The sequence below is a fragment of the Polypterus senegalus genome, chromosome 6 (genome assembly GCF_016835505.1).
Source record: "Polypterus senegalus isolate Bchr_013 chromosome 6, ASM1683550v1, whole genome shotgun sequence".
Taxonomy (NCBI): domain Eukaryota; kingdom Metazoa; phylum Chordata; class Cladistia; order Polypteriformes; family Polypteridae; genus Polypterus; species Polypterus senegalus.
Genome location: NC_053159.1, coordinates 18,925,789 through 18,949,724, shown reverse-complemented (window position 1 = coordinate 18,949,724; position 23,936 = coordinate 18,925,789). Strand labels below are relative to the sequence as shown.

General features: G+C 45.6%; 1 protein-coding gene across 1 annotated transcript in view; it reads right to left on the bottom strand.

The window, feature by feature from the left end:
- The window catches only part of clcnk (chloride channel K), a 60,975-nt gene that overhangs the window by 23,436 nt on the left and 13,603 nt on the right, over nt 1–23,936 (bottom strand). The window contains exons 4-11 of the mRNA XM_039755479.1: nt 23,129–23,257; nt 17,435–17,574; nt 14,765–14,842; nt 11,134–11,212; nt 5,508–5,633; nt 3,957–4,041; nt 3,493–3,594; nt 433–517 (exon numbers count right to left, since the gene is read on the bottom strand). Coding sequence (XP_039611413.1) covers nt 433–517; nt 3,493–3,594; nt 3,957–4,041; nt 5,508–5,633; nt 11,134–11,212; nt 14,765–14,842; nt 17,435–17,574; nt 23,129–23,257 — 824 coding nt within the window. The remainder of the gene's footprint in view (nt 1–432; nt 518–3,492; nt 3,595–3,956; nt 4,042–5,507; nt 5,634–11,133; nt 11,213–14,764; nt 14,843–17,434; nt 17,575–23,128; nt 23,258–23,936) is intronic.

Sequence of the window (23,936 nt, the reverse complement as noted above, 5' to 3'; positions counted from 1 at the left end):
TGATGTTCACCTGATGTATTCTCTGTAGAGTTAATATCAGGTCAGGTCAGGTTGGGGAGCCTGCACTGGTACAGAGCAACCCACCCTCTGGAAATGACCCTCTGTCTGCCACAGCCAGGTGTTACGTGGGCGTCCCCTTGGCCTGGTCCAGCCACCTGAGTCCTCAACAGTGAGGGTCCTGTGAGCCGCAGCACAAGGCCGTAGTGCCGTAACTGACACTCCCTCACCATGCAGGTAATCTGCCTCATTCGGGACTCTGTGAATATGAATTTATATATTTTTAAAACTACCTTAATAGTCCAAAAAGACACAGGGAAAGTAAAGAGACCGATGTGTGGAGCTGTCCATGATTGTAATTGCAGATCCCAAAGAGAAGATCCAGCACGCAAGTCAGCAAGCCACAAAAAAAGATGCAACGGTGGGTACACTTACCCTTGAAGCCATAAACTGCCCAAGTCCATAAGGGAACGTCATGGAGGACACCAAGATGGCCACCAGTGCAGAGTAAACCACCTTACTGGGAAAAGGAAGCAAAGAGTCAGACCGATGTCCAGCCACCCCATGCCATTCAATGTTAAGTCGTTTGCCTTTGCAAATCAAACATGGAGTAGTCAACAGTAAAATCCAGGAGACGCCAACATGTGTTCAGTGTACTTTGTGCGTGTTGATTTCTGTCAGTATTGGTTTCTGTCTTGAGGGTTTGATTTTGAGACCGCGCTGTGTTGTGGTGGTTGTCCTGTTGAGGTGATTTAGCAGATGAACGATTGAAATGGGAGATTAATAGGAAGAGAACGACTGGAAGGGTGGACATTTATGAAGAGTGTTCTTAGCCCCCTGGCTCAAAGCTGGAAAACGACCACCAAAGCTGAACAAGAAAAGTAAAATATGAAAACCTGAACGTGATTTACAAAAGTACCAAATGACATCTTCTGGTGCCGAAAGTCATCGGTTTTTCAACTGCCGTCTGTTTATATTAAGTTTTCATTATTTTGCTCAGGTGAATTTGCAGGACTCAAAGGCATTTCAAGCATCCTTCTGCTCCGTCTAGTAACGTAGGCATTTGTTCCAGTTGGTTTCTTTTTCAACTACTTTATGACCTGGGAATGGGAAAATAAGCACCGAACCGGTCTGAATTAATTTATAACCTGTGAACGGAGGAACGCCGTACGGCTGGGAATCACAGGATTAGTTTTCAGCTTGGGAAAGGAACGAGTGCGGCGGTACGTAAAAGATCACAACCAGAGCTCATGACGAGAGAGCCAATCAAACGTGTGCAACGTCACATGTCCCAAAACTTCACGTGTGCATTTTAACATAACCACGGATCAAAAAGGAAGAAGACAATGGCAGACGTCGGAGATCAAGAGACGTGAGACCACCAGAAAATGTAACTATGAATAAAGCCGAAAATCTAAACTAAAGCCCACCCTTCGACACTTGTGATTTTCAGTAAGCGTTTCCCTAGATTCAGATTTTTTTACTTTCTGTCTAATAATTTGGTATTGTTATACATTAATAAATACCACATTGCATTTTATATTTGATATACTTCGTCTTTATCTAGAGGCACCAAATGTGAGTTAGATGGCTGCTGTCTCATTCACAGGGTTTATTAAGGCTACGGAGGTCGCTCCTCAATGATTAGAAGAACTGACGTAAACGTCACACAGTACGACAGCGTTGTCACACACGTGCGAATGAATAGCAGGCAGCTGAAGGGATTATAAAATACTCTTAACATGTCCGCCATGGGGGCGGCGGGGTGCACTCACTCTTTCTCGAAGTCTCCTGCAGACCTTTTCCAGGGAGATCCCGCCAGTCACTTCTGGCCCCGCCCCTGAGGATGACATCACTTCCCCCAGACTCCCAGTAAAGCCTCTTTCCCCTCCTCTGGATTTCAGTTCTGTTTTGGACTCAGTCTTGTAAATCACTCCGGTATTTGCAAGTCTTTACTTATACGGGTGGCTGCCCCAAACCTTTATCATGTCTGGAGTCTCGTTTTGTCACAGTGTGTATACCAGCGTTGTCACGCATGCATGTCAGAGGATCATCCTCCAAGTTCTTACCAGGTATGTGATTCCACCCCGGGCCAAGAGGGGGCGCCGCCACTAACTGTCTTATCCTTTTCATCCTCCACAGTCCCAGTGAGGTCAACTGACTCCACCCTTTGCAGTTACTGGGACCCCCTGGAAGGAGGCGTCACTTCCTAACCAGAGCTAAGGAGCTCCACGACCTTCAGATGGCAGACAGGAAAGCCTGATTACCACCAACCTCTTCATTCTCATTTTCATATCCTTTTTATGCCATCGAGCGTTGTTTTCATTTGGACTTATAAGTAAATGGGGGACATCCTTGTTGGCGCTGTGGCAAAGTGAAGTCCGCGGCTGATCGGCGTCTTCTTAAATTAATAATCACCGCGCTCACGTCTTGGTAAGAGGGGGGCGTGGGAGCGTGGAGACAGCGGTACCCGGGTGTTTCTACACTAAGTGTACAGGTGTGGGATAATCCGTCACCCTAATTGGCGCCGGGAGCCGCTAATCGTCATGGCTGTGCCCCCTCTCCATTTTTAAAATGGGGAGTGCGAGGAGAAAGGAAATAAAAGAAAGGAATACAAAGAATGGAGGTTAGTGGAGAGAAGAAGAAGAAGGCAGGAGGCGGAAAGAGTCGGCGTGGGGGGCAGAGTGAGATGGAAGAGTGGGCTCGAGGGAGTGAAGGCAGGCAAGGTGGGGGGAGACCCCTGGAAAAGAGGGTATGGCCGACACTCGGGGATCCTCCCGCTGAGCTGACCTGAGAAGCTGGAGTGAGCGGGAGTGTGGACGGCTCGCCGCGTAAGGCCGGGAAGGCAGCGGGGGTCGAGGACTTGGGGGGGACAGCCCCAGCGTGAGGGCCCTGTCCTGCAAAGGAGCCTGGGATGGAAGGCAACCAGACCTTTGGAAGGTCAGCTGCAGCTGCTGAAAGGGCAACTCCTCCGCTGCAAGACCCCTCTGTGATAAGCTAAGAGGAGAAAGCCCCGGGTTTTTACGACAGAGACCGCTTACTGCCAGCATTTTAAGCAGGTTTTATGGGGTTTCTTTATTGATTTTAACCTCCACTTTTCAGCCGTTTTTCAGGATTTCTGAATGTTGAAGCACTGCCCTTTCTTTTTGAACACTTGTCTCCCCTTGTTTCACATGGTGTCCTCATTTGTACAGCTCCTTCTGGTCATGACTAATCGACGGTGTCGGGTTTCAGGGGACTCCCATAATGGAAGAGGGGGCAAGGAGCCGACCCGCACCGCCACAGGCGCCCCACAGATCCATTTCTCGTTCGAGTCTGTAATTCCCTTGGATGACCAAGGTGTGTTAATCTTCAAGGCCTTGGGTAGATGAACTCAATGAACGTTCCTGGTAAGTCTCACAAATTTCATGGTAATACGTGACACTGACCTTTTTAATGGCCGCCACATAACGTACGAAACCCAAGAGCCCTGAATGAAGGGAAGGCGTCACTTACTCTGTGGCCAGGAGACTGACGATGATTTTATTCCTCCGATTGAAGCCCAACAGCCAGCGCTGGCAGAACAGATAGGCACAGCTCACACCTCCACAGATCGCCCTGTGTGGAAAGACGTCCGGCCATTACAAAGACGGCTGACTGACCTGCTGAATAACAGCGCCACCCGAAGGGCAGGAGCAGAAAGGCATGCTGATGGTGGTGTCTGCTGAATCACGGCCTGGGACACGTGGACACCAGCGACTGGACCATCAGCAGGCTACGAAAATCAAAGTCCAGTCTGCCCACCAACCATCAGCTGCCCTGCCGGTCCTGACTAACACCCCCTCTTGCCCTTTCAATCGACCCTCTGTGTGCTTTAATGATGACAATCAAGAACAAAAGCTTTTGGTGAGCTGGGTACTGACAAATTTAGAAATCGTCCCATCCTTATTTCAAACAAAGTTTATCTTCCCAGAACTTACCCAAGAATGATGAAGAACACCATTTCAGGAAGGTCAAAGGGGAAGTCAATCTTGAAGCTGGTCTTAAAAAGCGCAAGGATGGTTTCTGTAAAGACATAAGGACTGCGATCAGTGACCAGAGGCCCATTAGTTCATCCTGTGCCTCATCCTCCATAACAAGAAAGATAAATGATTGTGGTGGACCCCCTGAAATCAACCAGGCCAGTCAAACTCAGACCTTGGGGGGCAGCAGTGGCTCCAGGTTTAAATTCCAGCCATCGCTTACTGCTGTTTGTGGCTCACACGACTTTGGGATTTCATTTTAATACACTTGTTTGTTTAAAAGTCAGGACCCTAAACGCCCCTTATGTGACCTACGAGTCTGACACCCCTGAACTAAATGGAAAGAGTAACGGGCAGGTCAAATATATGCTGACCTGGCCAGCTAGTGTTAAGGCGCCCACTACATGCGCTCTCGGTAAGCGGGCCTAAAACTTTATTCTCTTGTTACTCTTCTTCCTATTTACTTATAAAGGTATGTGAGTCAAACAACTGAAAAGTGAGTCAAAAACATCAGAGGACGGGAACGATGAAAAAGTAAAGACAGTAAGATTCCTTTGTTGAGCTTAGACATTAAAACTATGACCATAAAAGGTGCATGAGGTCCTTCAGACTCTTAGTCGGGGTCATTGTCACACGTGAAGTTCTCTGGACCAGGGGTTGGCGCTGTTGCTTAATGCCTTTCTTGTCGTCCTTCTGCAGGATGGAATACTGACACCTGTTGCTCCTCTGGTGGCACTTCTGTCATACGCCCTCATAAGACCGCATTTATACATTCATCACGTGGTCAGGCGTCTGAGGATATTCTAAGATCAGGGATTACCTACGCAATTCCAGGAGCGGCGTTTAACTAAGGCAGTGTTCTGAGTCCTCTGCTGTACAACTGATGATGATGATGATGGTGAGGACGAGGATGGCGATGATACACTTTATGAATCCCAGAGGGGAAGCTGACTTTTCACAGAGCATAGGGTCAACCATTGTACGTTTCTGTCTATCTGTTATAAAGTGTCTTTCAAATCTATCTATCTTATCCTGCCAACTATGCTAAAATTAATATCTATCTATCTATCTATTATATAGTGCCTTTCATATCTATCTATCTATCTATCTATCTGTCTATCTATCTATCTATCAATCAATCTATCTATCTATCTATCCATTATATAGTGCCTTTCATATCTATCTATCTATCTATCTATCTATCTATCTATCTATCTATCTATCTATCTATCTATCTATCTGTCTGTCTATCTATCTATTATATAGTGCCTTTCATATCTATCTGTCTATCCTCATGACTTCAGACTCTTATCCCAGGATTATGGTTAGTGTCTCCTCTCCCCTGTTTGACACTTTCCTGTATCCCCTCCCCTCTACTGTAATCTCCCCTCATGCCCCCTGACCCCACATTCTGAACAGTCATGCCATGCCATAAAACAGTGCCAAGTTTTGGAGAGGCCATTTATTCCTTGCATGAATTTCTCCAGAACAGCTCCTACACTTCAGTACCTTGTTCGCTGTTAATGACAGCGAGAAGTCGAAATACGAAGGCTCCGCAGGTGGCAGCAAAGAAGCCCCTCCAGTAGTTCCTGACGGCAAAGTGGGAGGACATGACTTCCACGCTGAACAGCACCCCTGTGACAATAAAACACCACAGGTGAGGCAGGATCATTCTGAAAGATTTCCCTTAATTCTTTGCCCACCAATTCCCCCATTTTGATCTTTACCCACCAAAACAATAAAGACAACATTCTGCCTTTCCCATGAAATCCCATCAGCCCCAATGCACTCTTCCTGCCTGATAGGAATTGTAGTCCCTGCATCAACAGTGTCACAGGGTTGCCAGTGCAATGAAAGTATAAGAGAATAAAAAGATTTCTTTTTTTGCTTACTAAACAGCTAAACATGAAACGCCATGGTTTCCCAAATCTTTTTAAATTCCCCTCAAATTGCTGACTTGTCACTAATAATAGGCAGCCCACCCCCCCAGTCCCTCCGCCAGTTATGGGGTCTGTGTCCTGTACAAACGAACATTTTCGAGTTCATCTTAATGGTCGTGTTTACTATGTAAGACAGAACATCAATTTTAAAGTTTTTACATCACACACTTTCTTTACTGAAATATCAGACTGGATTTTCTAAATGATTAAAAACAGCAGAAAAAAGCCTCACTGTCCTAAAATGCATAATAATCTACTCTGGTTGACAGAAAAGGGAAAATGAGCAATGCTTTAAACATCAAGAAATCAAACTTTTTTTACACTTTAAAATTGCTTTTGATTTTCAAAATGTTGACTATAGAAAACGTTATATTAAGAAAATGCCACACAGCTCAGTGAAAGTGCAGGTGTTTCAGAAAAGTGTAAAGGGGAGGAATGTGATTGGCTCTCTTAAGTGTAATCCCGCCCATTATGAAATAAAGATTGGCAGATGCATTTCACCTTTCTGATGATTGGCTGGGAGGTTAATGATGGATGGCTACCACGCCCCCTACTGGAGCATACCGCTGGTGTTTATTCTCATTTATTTTAACATTTATATTTATTTGTTTAGTAGATGCTATATTTAAAATTTGGGCTCCCTCAGTGTGTTTATGACGATTCGTTTGGTGAACGTCTGCTTTTCTAGCCTTGGGATTGTAACTCGCTTGTATTTTGTGCTGATCAGCTTTGTACCCTTGTCCTGTAACACTTGTTCCCATACAGTTCCCCAGGCTGATGTCACTCAATCACGGTGACGTCTTTTGTAAGTCCCTTTGGATAAATGTGTCTGCTAAGCAAATAAATGTAAATAGAGGAGTAGAATGAGCCATGTGGACACGGGGTGAATTTGTAAGGTCCACACAAGATGGTGTCCAGGCCAGGAGCTGAAGTCAGGTTCAGGTGAGACAGAATCAATTATAACGGAGCCACTATCTCTCTTCAAAATGAAAATGGAGTAATAAAACTGCCATAAAGAAGAGCATTAGGTCCCACAAATCACTAATCTGAATGAATAATAGGAATCTGAATACAACAGAAGTGGCCTTGTCCAGTGACCACAATCCAACAATCGTTTGCTTCGTGTGGCCCATTTCCATCAATACTACAGCCAGAGATGTCCCCGTAACAGGAGGACACAGTGACAGTCCTGTGATTGGTAATTCAGCGCCAGGCCACACAGCTCACACGCTGATGACCTCGAGGTCAGCTTATTGTACCAGTCTGTACACCTTGGCATCCTTACATCACCTACACATGGGCAGACTTCGCACTCGCAGATGTGACCTCACGTCTCGCCTCCCTGCACTGGCTTCCTGTTCGTTTTTGAACTGATTTGAAAATTTTGCTGTTGGTTTTCGAATGTCTAATTGGTCTGGCGCCTTCTTCTCTTTTGGGTCTTTTAAAAACTGACCCCACCCTGGTCTGGCTGGTTGCTCCTAGTGGTCCCTGGATCAAGATATAAACCAGGAGTGTCCAGCCTCTGGTCCTGGTGGGCCGCAGTGGCTGCAGGTTTTCATTCTAACCGTTTTCCTAATCGGTGTCCAGTTTTCACTGCTAATTCATTTCTTTTCTCTTCATTTTCTTAGCCCTGTTTTTAAGGATTCAGCCCTCTGAGTTGATTTGTTTCTTCATTAAATGGCAGCCAAACAGAAATGTAAGACTCATTTTCCTAGCTATATAAGATTCATACATAGTTTACTAGATAATCATAAGCATAATCTATGGGAGGTTCCTAAAACCCCCATAAGTAGGATTCTGTTGGTATATTCTTGCCATTTCTAACAGCTCTGACTAAATATTATTCTCAGTTAGTGACCAGCCTTGCCACGTGTAAGGTGTTAAACCGTGCCAATGGGCCTACGGGCCTTTTGAGTGTGTGAAGTAACTCGTAAAACAGCACTTATTTAGTGTGTAGCCGTACGTTTAAAGTGTACAGAAGAAGCAGCTAAGAACTTTTAAGTACAGAAATAACTAAAGTTTCTCAAGAAAAGCTAAGTTTAGAGAAGATACATTTTCTTTTTTTTTTGCCTTTTATTCTACGTGTTAATCTATCCATCCATCCATTTTCCAACCCGCTGAATCCGAACACAGGGTCACGGGGGTCCATTCTTAAGTAAAGTTCTGAAGAAGGCAGCCATTATGCAGTTAAATGACCACCTCAATAAACCTGCTATTCTTGATAAATTTTTAGAACAAATCACAGCACAGAAACTGCACTCGTTAAAGAAGTAAATGATTTGCGAGTGAATGCAGACAGAGGCCATTTATCTGTTCTCATCCTCTTAGATCTGAGTGCTGCATTTGACACCATTGATCACAACATTCTTAGAAATCGCCTTAGTCAATGGGTGGGCCTCTCTGGCAGGGTCTTAAATTGGTTTGAATCCTACCTGGCAGGGAGAAAATTCTTTGTGAGTTGTGGTAATCAAATCTCAAAGACACATGATATCCGATATGGTGGTCCACAAGGCTCTATCCTGGGTCCGCTGCTCTTCTCAATCTACATGCTTCCGTTAGGTCAGATTATCTCAGGTTACAACGTGAGCTACCACAGCTATGCTGATGACACACAGCTGTACTTATCAATAGCACCTGATGACTCCGACTCTCTCGATTCACTAACACAATGTCTTACTGGTATTTCTGAATGGATGAATAGTAACTTTCTCAAGTTAAATAAAGAGACAACTGAAATTTTAGTAATTGGCAATAACGGATACAATGAGGCTATTAGAAATAAACTTGATACATTAGGATTGAAAGTCAAGGCGGAGGTAAAAAGCTTAGGGGTGATTGTTGACTGTAATCTGAATTTTAAATCGCATATTCATCAGATCACTAGGACAGCATTTTTTCACTTAAGAAACACAGCAAAAGTTAGACCTCTTATATCACTGAAAGATGCTGAGAAATTAGTTCACGCGTTTGTTTTCAGTCGACTAGATTACTGTAACGCACTCCTCTCAGGACTACCCAAAAAAAACATAAATCGTTTGCAACGAGTGCAGAATGCAGCTGCTAGAATCCTAACTAGGAAAAGAAAATCCGAACACATCTCTCGAGTTTTGATGGCACTACACTGGTTACCTGTGTCATTCAGGATTGACTTTAAAATTCTGCTTATGGTTTATAAAGCCTTAAATAATCTCGCCCCATCTTATATATCGGAATGTCTGACACCTTATATTCCAAATCGTAACCTCAGATCCTCAAATGAGCATCTCCTTAGAATTCCAAGAACAAAACTTAAAAGAAGTGGTGAGGCGGGCGGCCTTCTGCTGTTATGCACCTAAAATCTGGAATAGCCTGCCAATAGGAATTCACAGGCTAATACAGTAGAGCACTTTAAAACACTGCTGAAAACACATTACTGTAACATGGCCTTTTTATAACCTCACTTTAACTTAATCCTGATACTCTGTATGTTCAATTCATCACAATAACTATTCATGGTGGCTCTAAAATCCGTACTGACCCCTACTCTCTCTTCTGTTTCTTTTTCCGGTTTCTTTGTGGTGGGGCCTGCGCCACCTCCACCTACTCAAAGCATCAGGATGCACCAACATTGATGGACTGAAAGCCAGAAGTCTACGTGACCATCATCATCAAGTCCTTCCATGAGAATCCTAAATCCAAAGAGGACTGTTTCATTTATGTTAGGTAGAATGCCCAGAGGGGACTGGGTGGTCTCGTGGTCTGGAACCCCTACAGATTTTATTTTATTCTCCAGCCTCTGGAGTTTTTTTTTTTTTTTTTTCTGTCCACCCTGGCCATCGGACCTTACTCTTATTCTATGTTAATTAATGTTGACTTATTTTTTCTTCTATTTTTCTATTCTTCATTTTGTAAAGCACTTTGAGCTCCATTTTTTTTGTATGAATATGTGCTATATAAATAAACGTTGTTGTTGTTGTTGTTGTCTGCTGGAGCCAATCCCAGCCAGCACAGGGCACAAGGCAGGAACCAATCCTGGGCAGGGTGCCAACCCACCGCAGGTGTTAATCTGTTTTTTCTTTTATTCTTGTTTGGGTTATTTGTTTCTCACTTTCACTAAATATTTTGAAAACGAAGTTTTGGACTGAGAGATTTCTTTCGGCACGTGTTTTACCCGTGCTTGATCTCGCCTTATACTTCAGCGGCTGCAACACAAATGAGGTGTGAGACGAGCCAACAGGTGAGCCGCTAAACCGGGATTTCAACCTGCAGCCCGTTTCACCCCAGCCAGGCTGTTAATTAAAGCCGTTATTGAATATCAGGCCTTGTCGCTGCTCTCATTCTGCACCAGCAGACCGTTGCTTTTCTGTTTTATCATAAGACCACCGTCGAGCAGTTTTGGTGACCTGAGCAGGCCAACGTGACCGAGACCTTCACCTTTCTTTAATTTTCAGGTTAGCTGGTCATGTGACGGCTTGTTTTGTGTCTCATTATTGTTCGGCTGCTCATTAAGGAAAAGGAAACAACTAAGGGGGTCCGAGTCACGTCAATAAGACAAAACAAGTGAATCAGCAGCAACAACAGCTCACTAATTAAGAAGACGGTTAGAATGAAAACCTGCAGCCCACCAGGAACTGGCTGGAGTTTGATGTTCCAGTTTAGCTGGTCATCTGTTGGCTCGTCTCACGTCTCATTTCTGTTTGGCTGCCATTTAATGAAGAAACAACTCAACTCAGGGGACTGAATCCTTAAAAACAGGGCTAAGAAAATGAAGGGAAAAGGAGTTCATTAGCAGTGAAAACTGGACACTGGTTAGGAAAAAGGGTTAGAACGAAGCCACTGCGGCCCACCAGGACCAGAGCTGGACACACCTGATTTATATCTTGATCTAAGGACCACTAGCTGCTCCCCCTCTGTAGAATAGTTTACTGGAGTATTTCAGAATGGCCCCATTTAAGTCATTACTGAAGACTTCATGCTGGTGTGGCAGATGGCTGGGGGCAACCCAGCGGGACACCTTGGAGGACCAGAAGAGCCCTGAGCCCTGCTGGGTTCTCGCTTGCTGACAATTGAAGTGCCCACCAGAGGGCAGCAGAGAGACGGTGTTGAGCTACAGCCTAACCTGCATCAGAATTGGAGGCCACCGGGGAGAAAAAAAGAAAAAAAGAAAAAACCCACCGCTCTGAGACCCCAACGGCCTTCATTTAAACACGTCTTACCGCTGATCGGCGCTCCGAAACAGCTGGCGACCCCGACAGCTGCAGCAGCGACAAGCATCTCGTACTGTTTACTCTTGTTCTAGGAATGAACAAAAAAACATCTGTAACCATACGTAAGAATTCAGCTTAGTATATCAATACACTTACACCAACTACAGGCATTATCCCCTTGACAGAAAGGCAGGAATATGGCACAATAGTAGATTTACATTTAAAACACTGCAGGAGAACTCGTTCACAACCATCAGGGGTGAGGAGTCGCGTCTATGACACACCAAAGGGGGGATTCGGAGGGAACACCTGCCTGAGCTCAGCACCATGGACAACTTGTCCAAGACGAGACCTCCTAGTCCCGGTAGCAGTCGTGTTGTCGTGCTTGATGTTCTTACACGCATGTTCGAGTAACACATCGCTACTCCTCGCTTCCATGACGATTGTGCTGTTCTAGTTAACATTTGAAATAGGAGAGGATTTAGATCAGCACCATCTAGTGGTGACATTCAGCATTTCTTTACTTAGGGAAGAGCCTGTCAGTCACTGGGCAATGACGTCATCCAGCTGAGCCTCAGAGAGGAAAAACGAATGGAGAGCCCATGTTGGTCTCACTCCTTTTGCTTTAAATGTTCAGTTTGGCTTTCGAAGGCATTGTCGGTGCGTAGAAATGTTTAGAGACGCTTATTTCTTTGCATTCATGCGTATTTGTGAGTCTGTTAAGTGCGGAGTGGTGGCTCTGAGGCTAAGGGTCTGCACTGGTATCCCGAAGGTTACTGGTTCAAATCCCCATCACTGCCAAAAGAGATCCTACTCTGCTGGGCCCTTGAGCAAGACCCTTAACCTGTAATTCCTGCGCTCTGACCCAACATACGCGCGGCGTCAAAATCGCAAGTTTCATTAAATACGAATTACTAGTTTAAAGCATATATAATAACGTTTATTTTAGAAGTCAATATTATGAGACGCGGCACGCAGATAGGCCTTAAGATCACGCCCTGCATACGTAGGAAGAATTGCAGCAAGACGTCTTGATAGTTGAGCGTATTTAGACTTGCTGGCTGCCTGACTGCTGGTAATTGTATACGACGCCAACCCTCGACTGAGTTATTTGTTCGCGGCATGCCATCAGCAGTTATAACAGTTATAACCTAGCGCATAATGTGTACAAAATGCGCACGTACGCGTCCCACTCTCTTGGCCTCTCTCGCGCATTTGTCGAAAACCAGTTAGCGGGTTTGTCAGCACTCATTTGTCCGTCACGGTTTTGTCGGTGAACCCTCTGACCCCCAGGGGTATGCGAAAACTAATACATTGCTAATACAAGAAATTGTATAAGGTGAAATAAAGTACAAAAAAAAATTTGTTAAATTTGTAAAAAGTTATTTAGTGAAGTGTTTTTAAGGTCAAAAGTTCTGGCAACTTGCCGTTGTTTATAGCTTGTTTTCAGACTTTCTTACCAGCTTATGCACAGATCATGTTTGCCATTCATTTGAATATTATTTATTTTCTTATATATTTGTAAAGAATAAGTAATGGCTACCATTAAGTTTATTGTTGGGTTGGCGCCCTGTGTTGGCTGGGATTGGCTCCAGCAGACCCCCGTGACCCTGTAGTTAGGATATAACGGGTTGGATAATGGAGGGATGGATGGAAGTTTATCGTGTGACTTTACAGTATATGTTAGTGATTTGTCACATTATTGTGTTTTACGATTTTACTTGTGCTCTTCTCCAATTCCAACTGGCTTCAGTAAAGAAAGCAAACTGGAATTCTTATCCGCGTGGTTTGACTGACAGCCGGGACGCCCCTTCAGCATATGGGAGCAAGCATGGGAGACCCAATACCTCCCCCTGGACACTAGATGGCAGCCTCGCTGGGTTGCAGCAGTGCCTCGGACTCCCGCAGGGCTTCATGGGAGTTGGAGTTTGGTGCGGCCTGTTGGGTTCCACAGGCGCCGCCAGGGGGTGCTGCAGCAGGAGCTGCTAGCCCTTTTTGGGCACTGGTTTCACCACACCCGCAAGTGAAGCCGGGTATCGGCAATCAAGCACCTGGAGCACTTCCGGGTGCCTAATTCAAGGAGCCAGGAGTCGGGAGGAGGAGGACGAGGTTGCCAGGGAGGAGTGGCGGAGGAAGAAGAGTGAGGTGGACTTTATTTTGATTTATTTGGTGTTTTGGGACACTGTGTTAGGGCTGAGGGACACGGGAAAGACATGGACCTCAACTGAAGAAAATAAAAAGTGCCCCCGTGTCAGTCTGTGTCGGGTTGGGCGCATATATAGCGCCTTATTACAGTGGTCATTGGAGAGGACTGTCGACTCAGGCAGGGCGCTTGAGGCAGAGGGCAGGACAACGATATTTCAATCAAGTGGGAAATTGTAAGGTGCCATGAAGACAAGATAAGAAGGCAATCTCAGATCTCTGAAAGATGTCTCATTTATAGATTTATGTGCGCCTATAAGATGTCCCCCCAGGACCTTTCAGAAACAAACTGAGGCTAAACATCATGCAAAAGAACATGAAAAATCTGAAGAGGGTGAGAAAAACAAAAACAGGACTTTACCTACGTAATGCTGTCACCATGTGGAGGGAAAGAAACCCCTCTTGTGTCAGCTATGACAAGAAATGATTGAGTCGTTAAAACAGGACGAGTAACGGACCCCTGCTAAGCTATCTTGTGGTGTACGGTGGTGTCAGGTCAGGGTGGGGGGTATGCACTGGTACAGCACGTTGCCTCACCCACCACATGATGAAATAACTCACGATCCTGGTTGGCAACCCCCCAGAAATGACCCTCTATCTGTCGCAGGCAGGTGCTTTGTGGGCATCCCCTTGGCCTGGTTCAGCAATAAGGGTCCTGCGAGCCGGACCACCCTCGAGTAATCGTGCCACATGGCCGCAGTGCCGTAACTGACGCTCCCTCACAATGCAGGTCATGGGCCTCATTCGGGACTCTGTGAGCAACACAAAGTCAAACTAGCGGGACCCAAGGATTCTCCGAAGAGACCCAGTACTGAAGGAGTCCAGTCTTCGTCTCTGGTCCATGTCTCACAACCACAAAGCAAGACAGGAAGCACCAGGACTCTAAAGACTTGGACCTTCATCCTTTTTTGAAGATATCAGGAGCGCCACACAACCCTTTCCAGCGACCTCATGACCCAATTGCTCTCCCAATCCGTCTACTGACTTCACAGGAAGAGTCACCAGAGACATGAATGTCACCACCGAGGTCAGTAAACCTCTCAACGAGGTCGACACTCTCTCCGCAGACAGACTCACTGCTGATGGCCGTGCCCAAGAGGTCATTAAAGGCCTGGATCTTTGGTTTTTATCAGGACACTCGCCAGCCCAGACCCTCAGACTCCTCACTTGGTTTGTCGAGAGACCCCATCAGAGCTTCCATTGATCACAGCATCATCAGCAAAGACAAGATGAGTGAATCTCTCCTCACCAACAGATCCCCCACTGCTGCTGGACCCCTGAGCTCCAAAATCTCAGGTTCATTTCCCAGCCAGTAGATTTTGAACGTCCTCTCCATGTTCCTGTGGGTATTCCAGCTAATCACATTTATGTATTCTTCTTGACTTACCCCATTTACGGAAGTCAGCACCGTATAATAAGTGCCATCAGATCCCCCTACCTCGTAGGCCTTGGTGACTGAAGTACGTATTCTGCCCAGGTAAGTGGCGATCATGCTGGACAAATGAACAAAAGGTCCCTGGAGACAAAGACAAACAAGTTAGGTAAGGCTGGCAGTTTAGTCCGTGCTCATTCCAGATAAAAATGTCCCCCGTAGCTTAGCATGGCGGACGACAAAAGAGTCAGGCCTGTGGCAGAGGTCTGGAAAATGCAGGGCAGTTACTTTCTCAGGAGAATGATGGTCTCACCACTGGGTTCAAATATTAGAGATAAGAGGAAAATGACTCCCAGCATTCCAGCTCTAATCCAATCCCACCAGTAAGGAAAGATGTGTACCCTGTTTAAACAATCGAGAACTCCAAACTAATGAAGGTACATCGATAAAGCTGGAAGTATTGCAATACAACTGTCGACAGGGGCAGACATGAGGCAGGTGACACTTGGCTTTTAAAATGGAGGGGCTGACGTGCAATTTTTAATGTGAGTGCCCAGCATTTATATGGGGTGTGGGGGGGCATAGGCAGTTCTGAAGGCCCACCGAACCATCATGTTGTCAGATGACGACAGTACAGCATTACTTAAAATGCAGGCCAATGAAGAGAAGGAAGAAAGGCTGCATCATGGTGGGGTGGGCACTCGTTTAAAGAAAGACTCAGTGGGGTTGAGAAGAATGAATTCGCTAAGCCACACAGACATCTCTCCCTCACTATTCCAGAAGCGAAGCTGTGCTTTACGGAAATATTCATGAAATATTTTGCTATGCCTTATATAATTAACACTACAGTCTTGGCCAAAACTTCTGAGAATGACACAAGTATTGGTTTGGATTGAATATTGGCATTCAACGTCCTCCGAGAGCAGCTTCTCCCATCCATCCAAGAACCGTTTGGTGCCCCACAAGGCCTTAGTGCAGTGGTTCTCAGCCTGTAGGGCGGGCCCCCCTAGGGGGGGCGCAAAGTAACAAAAAGGGGGGGGGGCAAAGAGGTGAAAAACAGAGAACAAGAATCGAAAATATGAAAAAAACGTGTTGAAACCAAAACAAATTAACTTAAACTACATTCTGATACTAGAACAATAAATATAGAGTTAAATGTCGATAAAAGTGAAGTAGGTATAATAAAATATGCATCTATAGTTCAAAAAAATGTTAGGGGGGGGGCGCGATTAAAACTGTTATGAAAACTCGGGTCGCAAATACTTAAAGGTTGAGGAACGCTGACTTAGTCCAACATGACGGAGCACCGGCCATAAGGCAAAAGTGACAACTAAGTGACTCGGGGAATGAAACATCGACATTTGGGGAGTAAATGCGAACATTAATTTTATTTTAATTCTTTTCATTTTTATTACTATTTAATTTAATATTGTTTCTTTGTATCAGTATACTGCTGCTGGATTATGTGAATTTCCCCTTGGGATTAATAAAGTATCTATCTATCTATCTATCTATCTATCTATCTATCTATCTATCTATCTATCTATTGCATAGTGCCTTTCATATCGGACTATCTATCTATCTATCTATCTATCTATCTATCTATCTATCTATCTATCTATCTATCTATCTATCTATCTATCTATCTATCTATCTATCTATCTATCTATCTATCTATCTATCTATCTATCTATCCATTTGGGGTCCGTGGCCAGGAAACTCCATCCATCCATCATCCAACCTGCTATATCCTAACTACAGGGTCACGGGGGTCTGCTGGAGCCAATCCCAGCCAACACAGGGCACAAGGCAGGAAACAAACCCCGGGCAGGGTGCCAGCCCTCCGCAGGGCACACACACACCAAGCACACACATTAGGGACAATTTTAGTATCGCCAATGCACCTAACCTGCATGTCTTTGGACTGTGGGAGGAAACCCACGCAGACACGGGGAGAACATGCAATCTCCACGCAGTGAGGACCCAGGAAGCGAATCCAAGTCTCCTAACCGCGAGGCAGCAGCGTAGCCCCCGAGCATAAAATCATTAAATTATCATTTTAAAATTCAGATTTATAAAATTTAGCTAAAATACGTACAGAAGTAAAGCATTTAAAAATACTTAAAATAAATCTTAATACAGGTACAAAATGACGAAATATAAGACAGGGATCTAAAGGATACAAAGTGGGAGCCCGAGGATTCGCTATTAACCTCAGGGCACCACAGTAATATTTTAAAAGTAGGGCTCTGTTTAAGATTAGGGTTAGAAGAAGAAAGGACTAAGAAGATTGTGAATGTCAGAGCACCAAGGTGATCAATAAAAAGACCCGGAGAAGATGGTGTCAGGTGTCAGAGATGAGCGCAGTCAAAGCCGTCAAATCAAAGCATCAGATGTGAAATGTGAACCCCAAAGACTCGTATTCAGTGTCAGAAGCAAAGAAACAAAACCCAAACTGGTAGTATCACAAAGCTTACTGGATTGGCTAACGTCGACCAATCAAAAGAGCAGATGAATTAACTCAAAACGTGCCAAAGGTCAACGCCAGAGGAAGATGACTAATGGAGAGTGACGGCTAAGCCTCCAGCTCACTAATTAACGGCTCTGTCGTCCGGGGTTGTCAACGTCTTTCTGAATCGTTTTCCGTCCCGGCACAACAAGAAACACTTTTTCTTTTCCTTTTTTTGCTTATAGGGTATCTCAGCCTGTTTTTCCCATCCACCCATCCTGACTCACCACTTTTCCCAAGAAGACGGGACTGCCGGCAGCCAGGGTGCAGGTCATTCCCACAATTTTGGCTCCCAGGTTCTTGACGGTGAGATACTCCTCCAGCACCACTCCTGTCAAGATAGTCTTCAGCTCCGGAATTCCTGATCCTGAGTGAGGAGAACGGGAATGAGAACATTAAGACATGAAGGACACGGGTCTTCCCAAAAAAAAACCAAAAAAATAACAAAGGAAATCTACAGCAGATCTGGGAGGAGTCCATGTTGTAAATGACAGACGGCTGGGATGCCTCCATTACAGAAGGACTGGGGGGAAGGAGCTTGAACAGGATGACATCTCCCTCAGGGCAACAGAGGGCGTCAGAGGGCGACAGAGGGCATACTCCCACCATGAGCTTGCAACAGGGCCACACGTTTGGAGCAGGAAAGCTCAACCCCACTGGGTCCTGTGGTCACCACCAGGGGGCGCATGGAGAACGGCTGGAAGACCTTGAACACTTCCGGGTCCTCTGTAAAAGGGGCCAGCTGCCACAGCCCGAGGAGCCAGAGTCAGGTGGGAGAAGATGAAGCTTGCTGGAGGAGGAGGAGGAGTGGAGGTGGACAGAAAGAGAAAGAGGAAGAAAGCACATGGGACAGTATACTGGTGCTCTTTGGTGCTTGTACTGTGTGCTGCTGTGGGGAGCGAGACAAAAGCGTTTCCCACAGCTGTGTTGTGTGCTGGGCTTGGCCTCTGTGTCTGTTGTGTCCGGGTTTGGGGAGCTGTATGCCCCCTGGTGGATCATAGTGTGTAAAAATCATCAACCTGGGCACAAGTGAACTGAGGGGACGGGGGGCAAAAGAGAAGCCATGCTCTGACATCTGCAGGTTTCTTCAGGATTCAGCATTAGGGGGATTTGTTTTTTATTAGTGGCATGGGGTTCATAACAAATAAAATCCAAACAAAAAAAGTATGACTGATGCCAGCTCAAAAATGAACACTGAAGCAGTAAATACAGCCAAGAAAAACTATATGGCGATGCATGGCATCTAGAACCTTTACCCATTTTTATCAAGCTTGGTTTTACTAAAAATCCTTGCTTCAGACAACTGTCTTATTATATTACATTACAGGATTCAAGGACTGTCAGGCATTGGCACTGCCCATTGCCATTTAGCAGCAGAAAAGGAAAAGAGGGAATTTATAGTAAAAAGGTTTTCCTGGACCTTACCTGTATTCACATTCTTTCTTTCCCCAAATCAGACCAGGACCAAGTCTGAGACTATCAGTTTTGAATCCCACCGCTGCCACCAAATCCAGATAACAGTCGCTAACTAGAAACTGGTGCTGCTATTGTAGTCCTCGAGCACAAGGTGGCACCAAGAAGACAGTTCTGAACTTCTGTCTTCTTTGTCATTCTGAACTACAAGGGAGTGTCAAAGAGCAGCTTCAGAGGACACGACTGTAATCACAATTCTGAGAAGGTGGTCTTGAGATGAAGGGCAGCACCCGCGTGCCAGTTATGAGCATGACAACGATGGTAATCAGGTGGCATTTTTGAACTACAAGATGTTAGAAGATAAAGAGCACTAGAAGACAGAGCTCATGTGTTAGAAGATGAAGACTTGATAGACGACAATTCTGTCACAACATTACTGTGTCAGCAGGGTGTGACCTTGATGACAATTTTGAACGCTACTGCCCACCAGCCTGTTCTGAACCAAAAGATGGAGTCTTGGTGGCAGCTCTGAATTAGAGGGTGATGCCCACATAGCTGTTCTGAGCAATAACATTGCACTGTGACAGCAGATCTGAACCAAAGGGTGGTACCCTTGTGCCAATTCTGAGTTAGAAAATGGCACAGTGGTTAGTAGCTGTGGGCATTTTTGAGTCAGAGATGGCAAACTACACTGTGTTAACGTGGCAGAGTTTCTAATATATAGTAACAATTCTGTCCAATGAGAAGTGGATTGTGTTGTAATTCTGACCAGGAGGGCCGCGTTATTATAGCAGTTGTGAGCTGGTTGGTGATAACCTGATGCCACTCCTGGCAGTTCTGTGTTATATAATAATGCCCTCATAGAAGGAAAGAGCTTAACAATAGCACCCTCACCACAGTTTTGAGCTAGAGGGCAGTGCCCACATGGCAGGTTTGAACCCCGTAGCTGCTTTCTTATAACAGAATTAGAAACTCACTAACTTTAAGGAACCAGTTGGCATGTCCAGGATGGATAGTGCGGCATTAGATGTTAGCACTGCCATTATAAAGCTGAGCTCAAAAGTACCACCCTGAATCAGGGGCACCTTAAAACAGAGTTTACTGGCATCCATGTAAAAGGTGGTGCCAAGACAGAGGGCATGAAGCACACAAAGGGAGTTCTCGGAGTATGCCATCTATACATCCATTCTATTTGGGTTGTGGGGACCCGAGTTTGCATGGCTGCGTCGGCTGCAAGACAGGGACCGGTCTGCCAGTCAATCTCAGGGTGGCTCAAAGTTAGGCCCGGGTTCTGCCATAGCCAATTAGAGGTGAAGGATGGCATCCTCATCAAACTTCAGTATGCAAAGTGTCATTTGAAGCACACAGCGCATGACATTCAGCGTTAGGCCGTTTGTTTTGGGCAGCCCAGGAGGCCAGTGGTGGCGAAGGGGGGTGAAGCGAAAGCCTTGCACTTCACAGTCCCCTGCCTTCACTTCCTTATCCAAGTCTAATCAAGAAAGTTCCACCTCAGTGCCAGCCCCTAATTGGAGGGTGGTACACTGACGCCCATTGTCGTTTGAGGCTTGTCAGTGGATTGAGATTTACTGGCAGTCACTCTTCCGCTTTTAATATGGAAAGGAACACAAGGAGATGGCCGTCGAACCCCCGGATTTCAGCTTCATGAAGCCTATCGTCTGATGTATCGTCTGTCAAAAACGTAGGGACTAAATGGAAAATGAAAATGACAAAAAGAAGGAATTCACTGAAAACGTTTCAACAACACATTATTGGAGGTTGTTCTTTGTGAATTTGATTGTTGTTTTTAAATATACAGTCGTGTCAGATCTGATGACTGCAACACACTCCAAAGAAGTTGGACCAGTCGAGTGTTTCCTGTTTCTCTGTGCCATCTTGTATATTCAGTATGTTCTGTAAGTACACACGGTGCGGTACGTTTGGAAACTCTTTGCCCTCCATGCCTTACCAACTGCAAGACAGATCATAAACTGGGACTAATCTGGAGTCAGAGGGACATGAAATAACCAGAGTATTCCATTTATAGTTTAGCTTGGGGGGCTTATATTAGAATCCCCCATTGACTATGCACTAATATATATAGGCAAATATTTTAACATAACTAAGAAAATACTTTTACCAAATTAAAATAACCTTAATAACTAACAAATGGCTCGTACAGTATCCATTGCAGACATGTGATGGCTTTTAAGACATTGGCCTCATATTTAGGATCTGATGCTTTGATTTAGGACCGATTTGAAGGCTTTGACTGTGCTCGTTTCTGACAAATATTCCTTCACCAGGTCCTATTATTAATCACCTTGGTGGTCTGACATCCAAAATCCTCTTGGTAGAGCACTCCCTAACCCCGAAGGGGCGGCTGGAGAGCCAACAATCCAGTAACCCTATGGTCCCTATCCTCTATCTCTACCCAGGGATGGCCTACTGAATAACAGGACAGGACCAAGGGAGACGCCCTCAGAGCTTGGGGGCCCAGACGCTACTTCCCAGTCCTTAATGTTACTCAAGGCCTACAGGGCCAGGGGAACCTGGATAACGAGGGTCTGTGACTCCATGGCCAGGACCAAACCTCAGCAGTAAGCCTGGATGATGAGGGCTGGTGACTCTGTCGTCAGATCCAAACCACAGCTCAAAGGCCACAAGGCCAAAGGGGAGGCTGGAGAACCAACAAGCTGATAACTCTTAGGACCCTATCCACTAACTGTACCCACATATAGCCCACATCATAACAGTACACAAGGACAAGGGAGAAGTCCTCGGAGCTTGAGGGCCCAGAGCCTACTTCCCAGTCCTTAACTTTACTCAAAGCCTTCAGGTACCAGTGGAACCTGGATAACGAGGGTCTGTGATTCCATAGCCAGGAACAAACCCCAGTGGTAAGCCTGGATGATGAGGACCATACGCCTCCATGGCCAGGACCAAATTCCAGTGGGAAGCCTGGATGATGAGGGCCAGTGACTCTGTGGCCAAACCATACCGCAGGTCAAAGCACACAAGGCCAAAGGGGAGGCTGGAGAGCCAACAAGCCAATAACTCTTAGGACCCTATTCACTAACTGTACCCAGATATGGCCCATATAATAACAGCACACAAGGCCAATGGAGAAGACCCCGGAGCTTAGAGGCAAGGAAGCTACTTCCTAGAACCTACCCTTAACTCGAAGACTACAGGACTAGGGGAACCTTCAGTGACGAGGGTACGTGACTCAATGGCCAGGGCCAAACCTCAGCAGTAAGCCTGTATGACAGGGGCCATACAACTCCAAGACCAGGATTAAACCCCATCAGGGATCCTGGATGATGAGGGCTGGTGGCTCAGACCCATACAGCAGCTCAAAGCCCAAAAGGCCAAAGGGGAGGCTGAAGAACCAACAAGCTGATAACTCTTAGGACACTATCCACTACCCAGATATGGCCCACATAATAACAACACACAAGGCCAAGGGAGAAGATCCCGGAGCTTAGAGGCAAAGAAGCTACTTCCCAAAACCTAACCTTATCTCAAAGCCTACAGGGACAGGGGAGCCTGGAGGCTGATGATCAAGCATGACGTCCCCAGGGCCTAACTAACCCAACTCCAAACCCCACAAGGCCACAGGGGAGACTGGAGAATAAAAGAAAACAAGCTGATACCTCTCAGAACACCATCTACTATGTGCACCCAGATATGCCCCCTCATACTAGAATACCAAATAACTGCTGGGGTGACGACTCCAAGTTTTTATGGACTGTGCATTTTCCCTACCCAGGGAATCTCCTGTGCATTCCGGAGTGACTTTGGAAATGGAGTTTACCTCACAAAGCTAAATAAATATAATCCTAACCCTCCAGTGAATGTGAGTGGGCACAACGGGCATATCCAAGGACAGAGTTCTAAAGGACAGCCATTGTCCACAAGCTCAATAAATCTGACCCTAGAGATCTCGTGCTTTCACAAGTGCTTTTCAGCCTTGCCCTTTGCACACCGAGATTTGACCAAATTCCTTAAATATTTTAATTCTATTGTGCCCTGAAAACGTTTGAAGAGCCAAAACCCTATCAATTTGTCTTTGGGGAAACCTTCTTCTCAAAGTGCTGGATGATTCGATGATGCGTCTGTTGTCAAATCGCTGATCCTCCCCTCAATCCCTGCTCATCAAGGTCTAGACATTGTTGCCTCACATGTTTCACCTTCCCTTGTCATTTCAACGTGTCACATCGTTGTTAGTCCTAAACTACTCCCGTCCCTCCTTCTCTGCAACGTGCGGCAGGCATCAATTTCAGAATAAACATAGATCTTCATATAACGTAGGTGATCAGATAAAGCATGAAGTATCTCGTCTTTATACGGTTTTGATTTGGATACAAGTCACAATAAACTTACATGTCACTCCTTTTGGTTTTTATTAGCATTTTCCAAATTAGTCCAACTGTTTTGGAATTGGGTTTGTAATACAAACCTTGGGACAGCCAAGACACAGAAGTGAGCCCGACGACAAATTGACCTACCTGCCGACTGAGGAGAAACACTCTGGGCGAAGCCGGTGGAGAAGGCGGCCATAGCTGTGGGGTAGACCGTCCAGGACAGGTACTTCAGCAACATGTTGTCCCCCAGCTCCTGATAGAGCCACCTGTGAGCTGTTGGGAGAGCAGAGGTGAGGCCTCAGCTGTGAACGTCTCTCTCAGTGTCCACACAGAACTCTACCGGCGGGTTCCAGGGCTGAAGAGCCTAATCTGGTGGCCCCACCAGTTTGAGTGCTGCATTCACTAGCTTCTGACAAAGTGTGGCTTTTACATTTGCATTTATTTACTTAGCAGACACCTTCATTCATAACGACTTACAAATGAGGTCAACATAATTGTGTAAACATCCGTCTTGGGGGGGACTGGCTGGGAACAAGTGTTACAGAACAACGTTGATCACCACAAGTGAAGGCCTCTGAACAAAATGCAAGTGACTTACAATTCCTAATTTGGAAAAATCTAACAGCTGACATCAGAAATTCACCAAACAAGAAGGTCTCCAAATCCTTCAAACAAGGGATTCAGCAGTTCAAATGGAGGTGGGCAGCTTCTCCCACCAGCTAGGAGCTACCCATGAAAAGAGTCTGGATTGAGATTTGATATTACGCAGAGATGGCATCATCATGGCATCATTCAACTGGACTGCTCAGGAAGGACCTGAGGATCTCACAGGTGTCTCCATTGATGGTGCTGACCAACTAGCTACACTGGATTAGAACTTAACACGTCTTGCTAGAGGGAGCCACTATAGTGATCTGAAAAGAGAAGTGACATGCGCCCGCCTCAGCTGGAT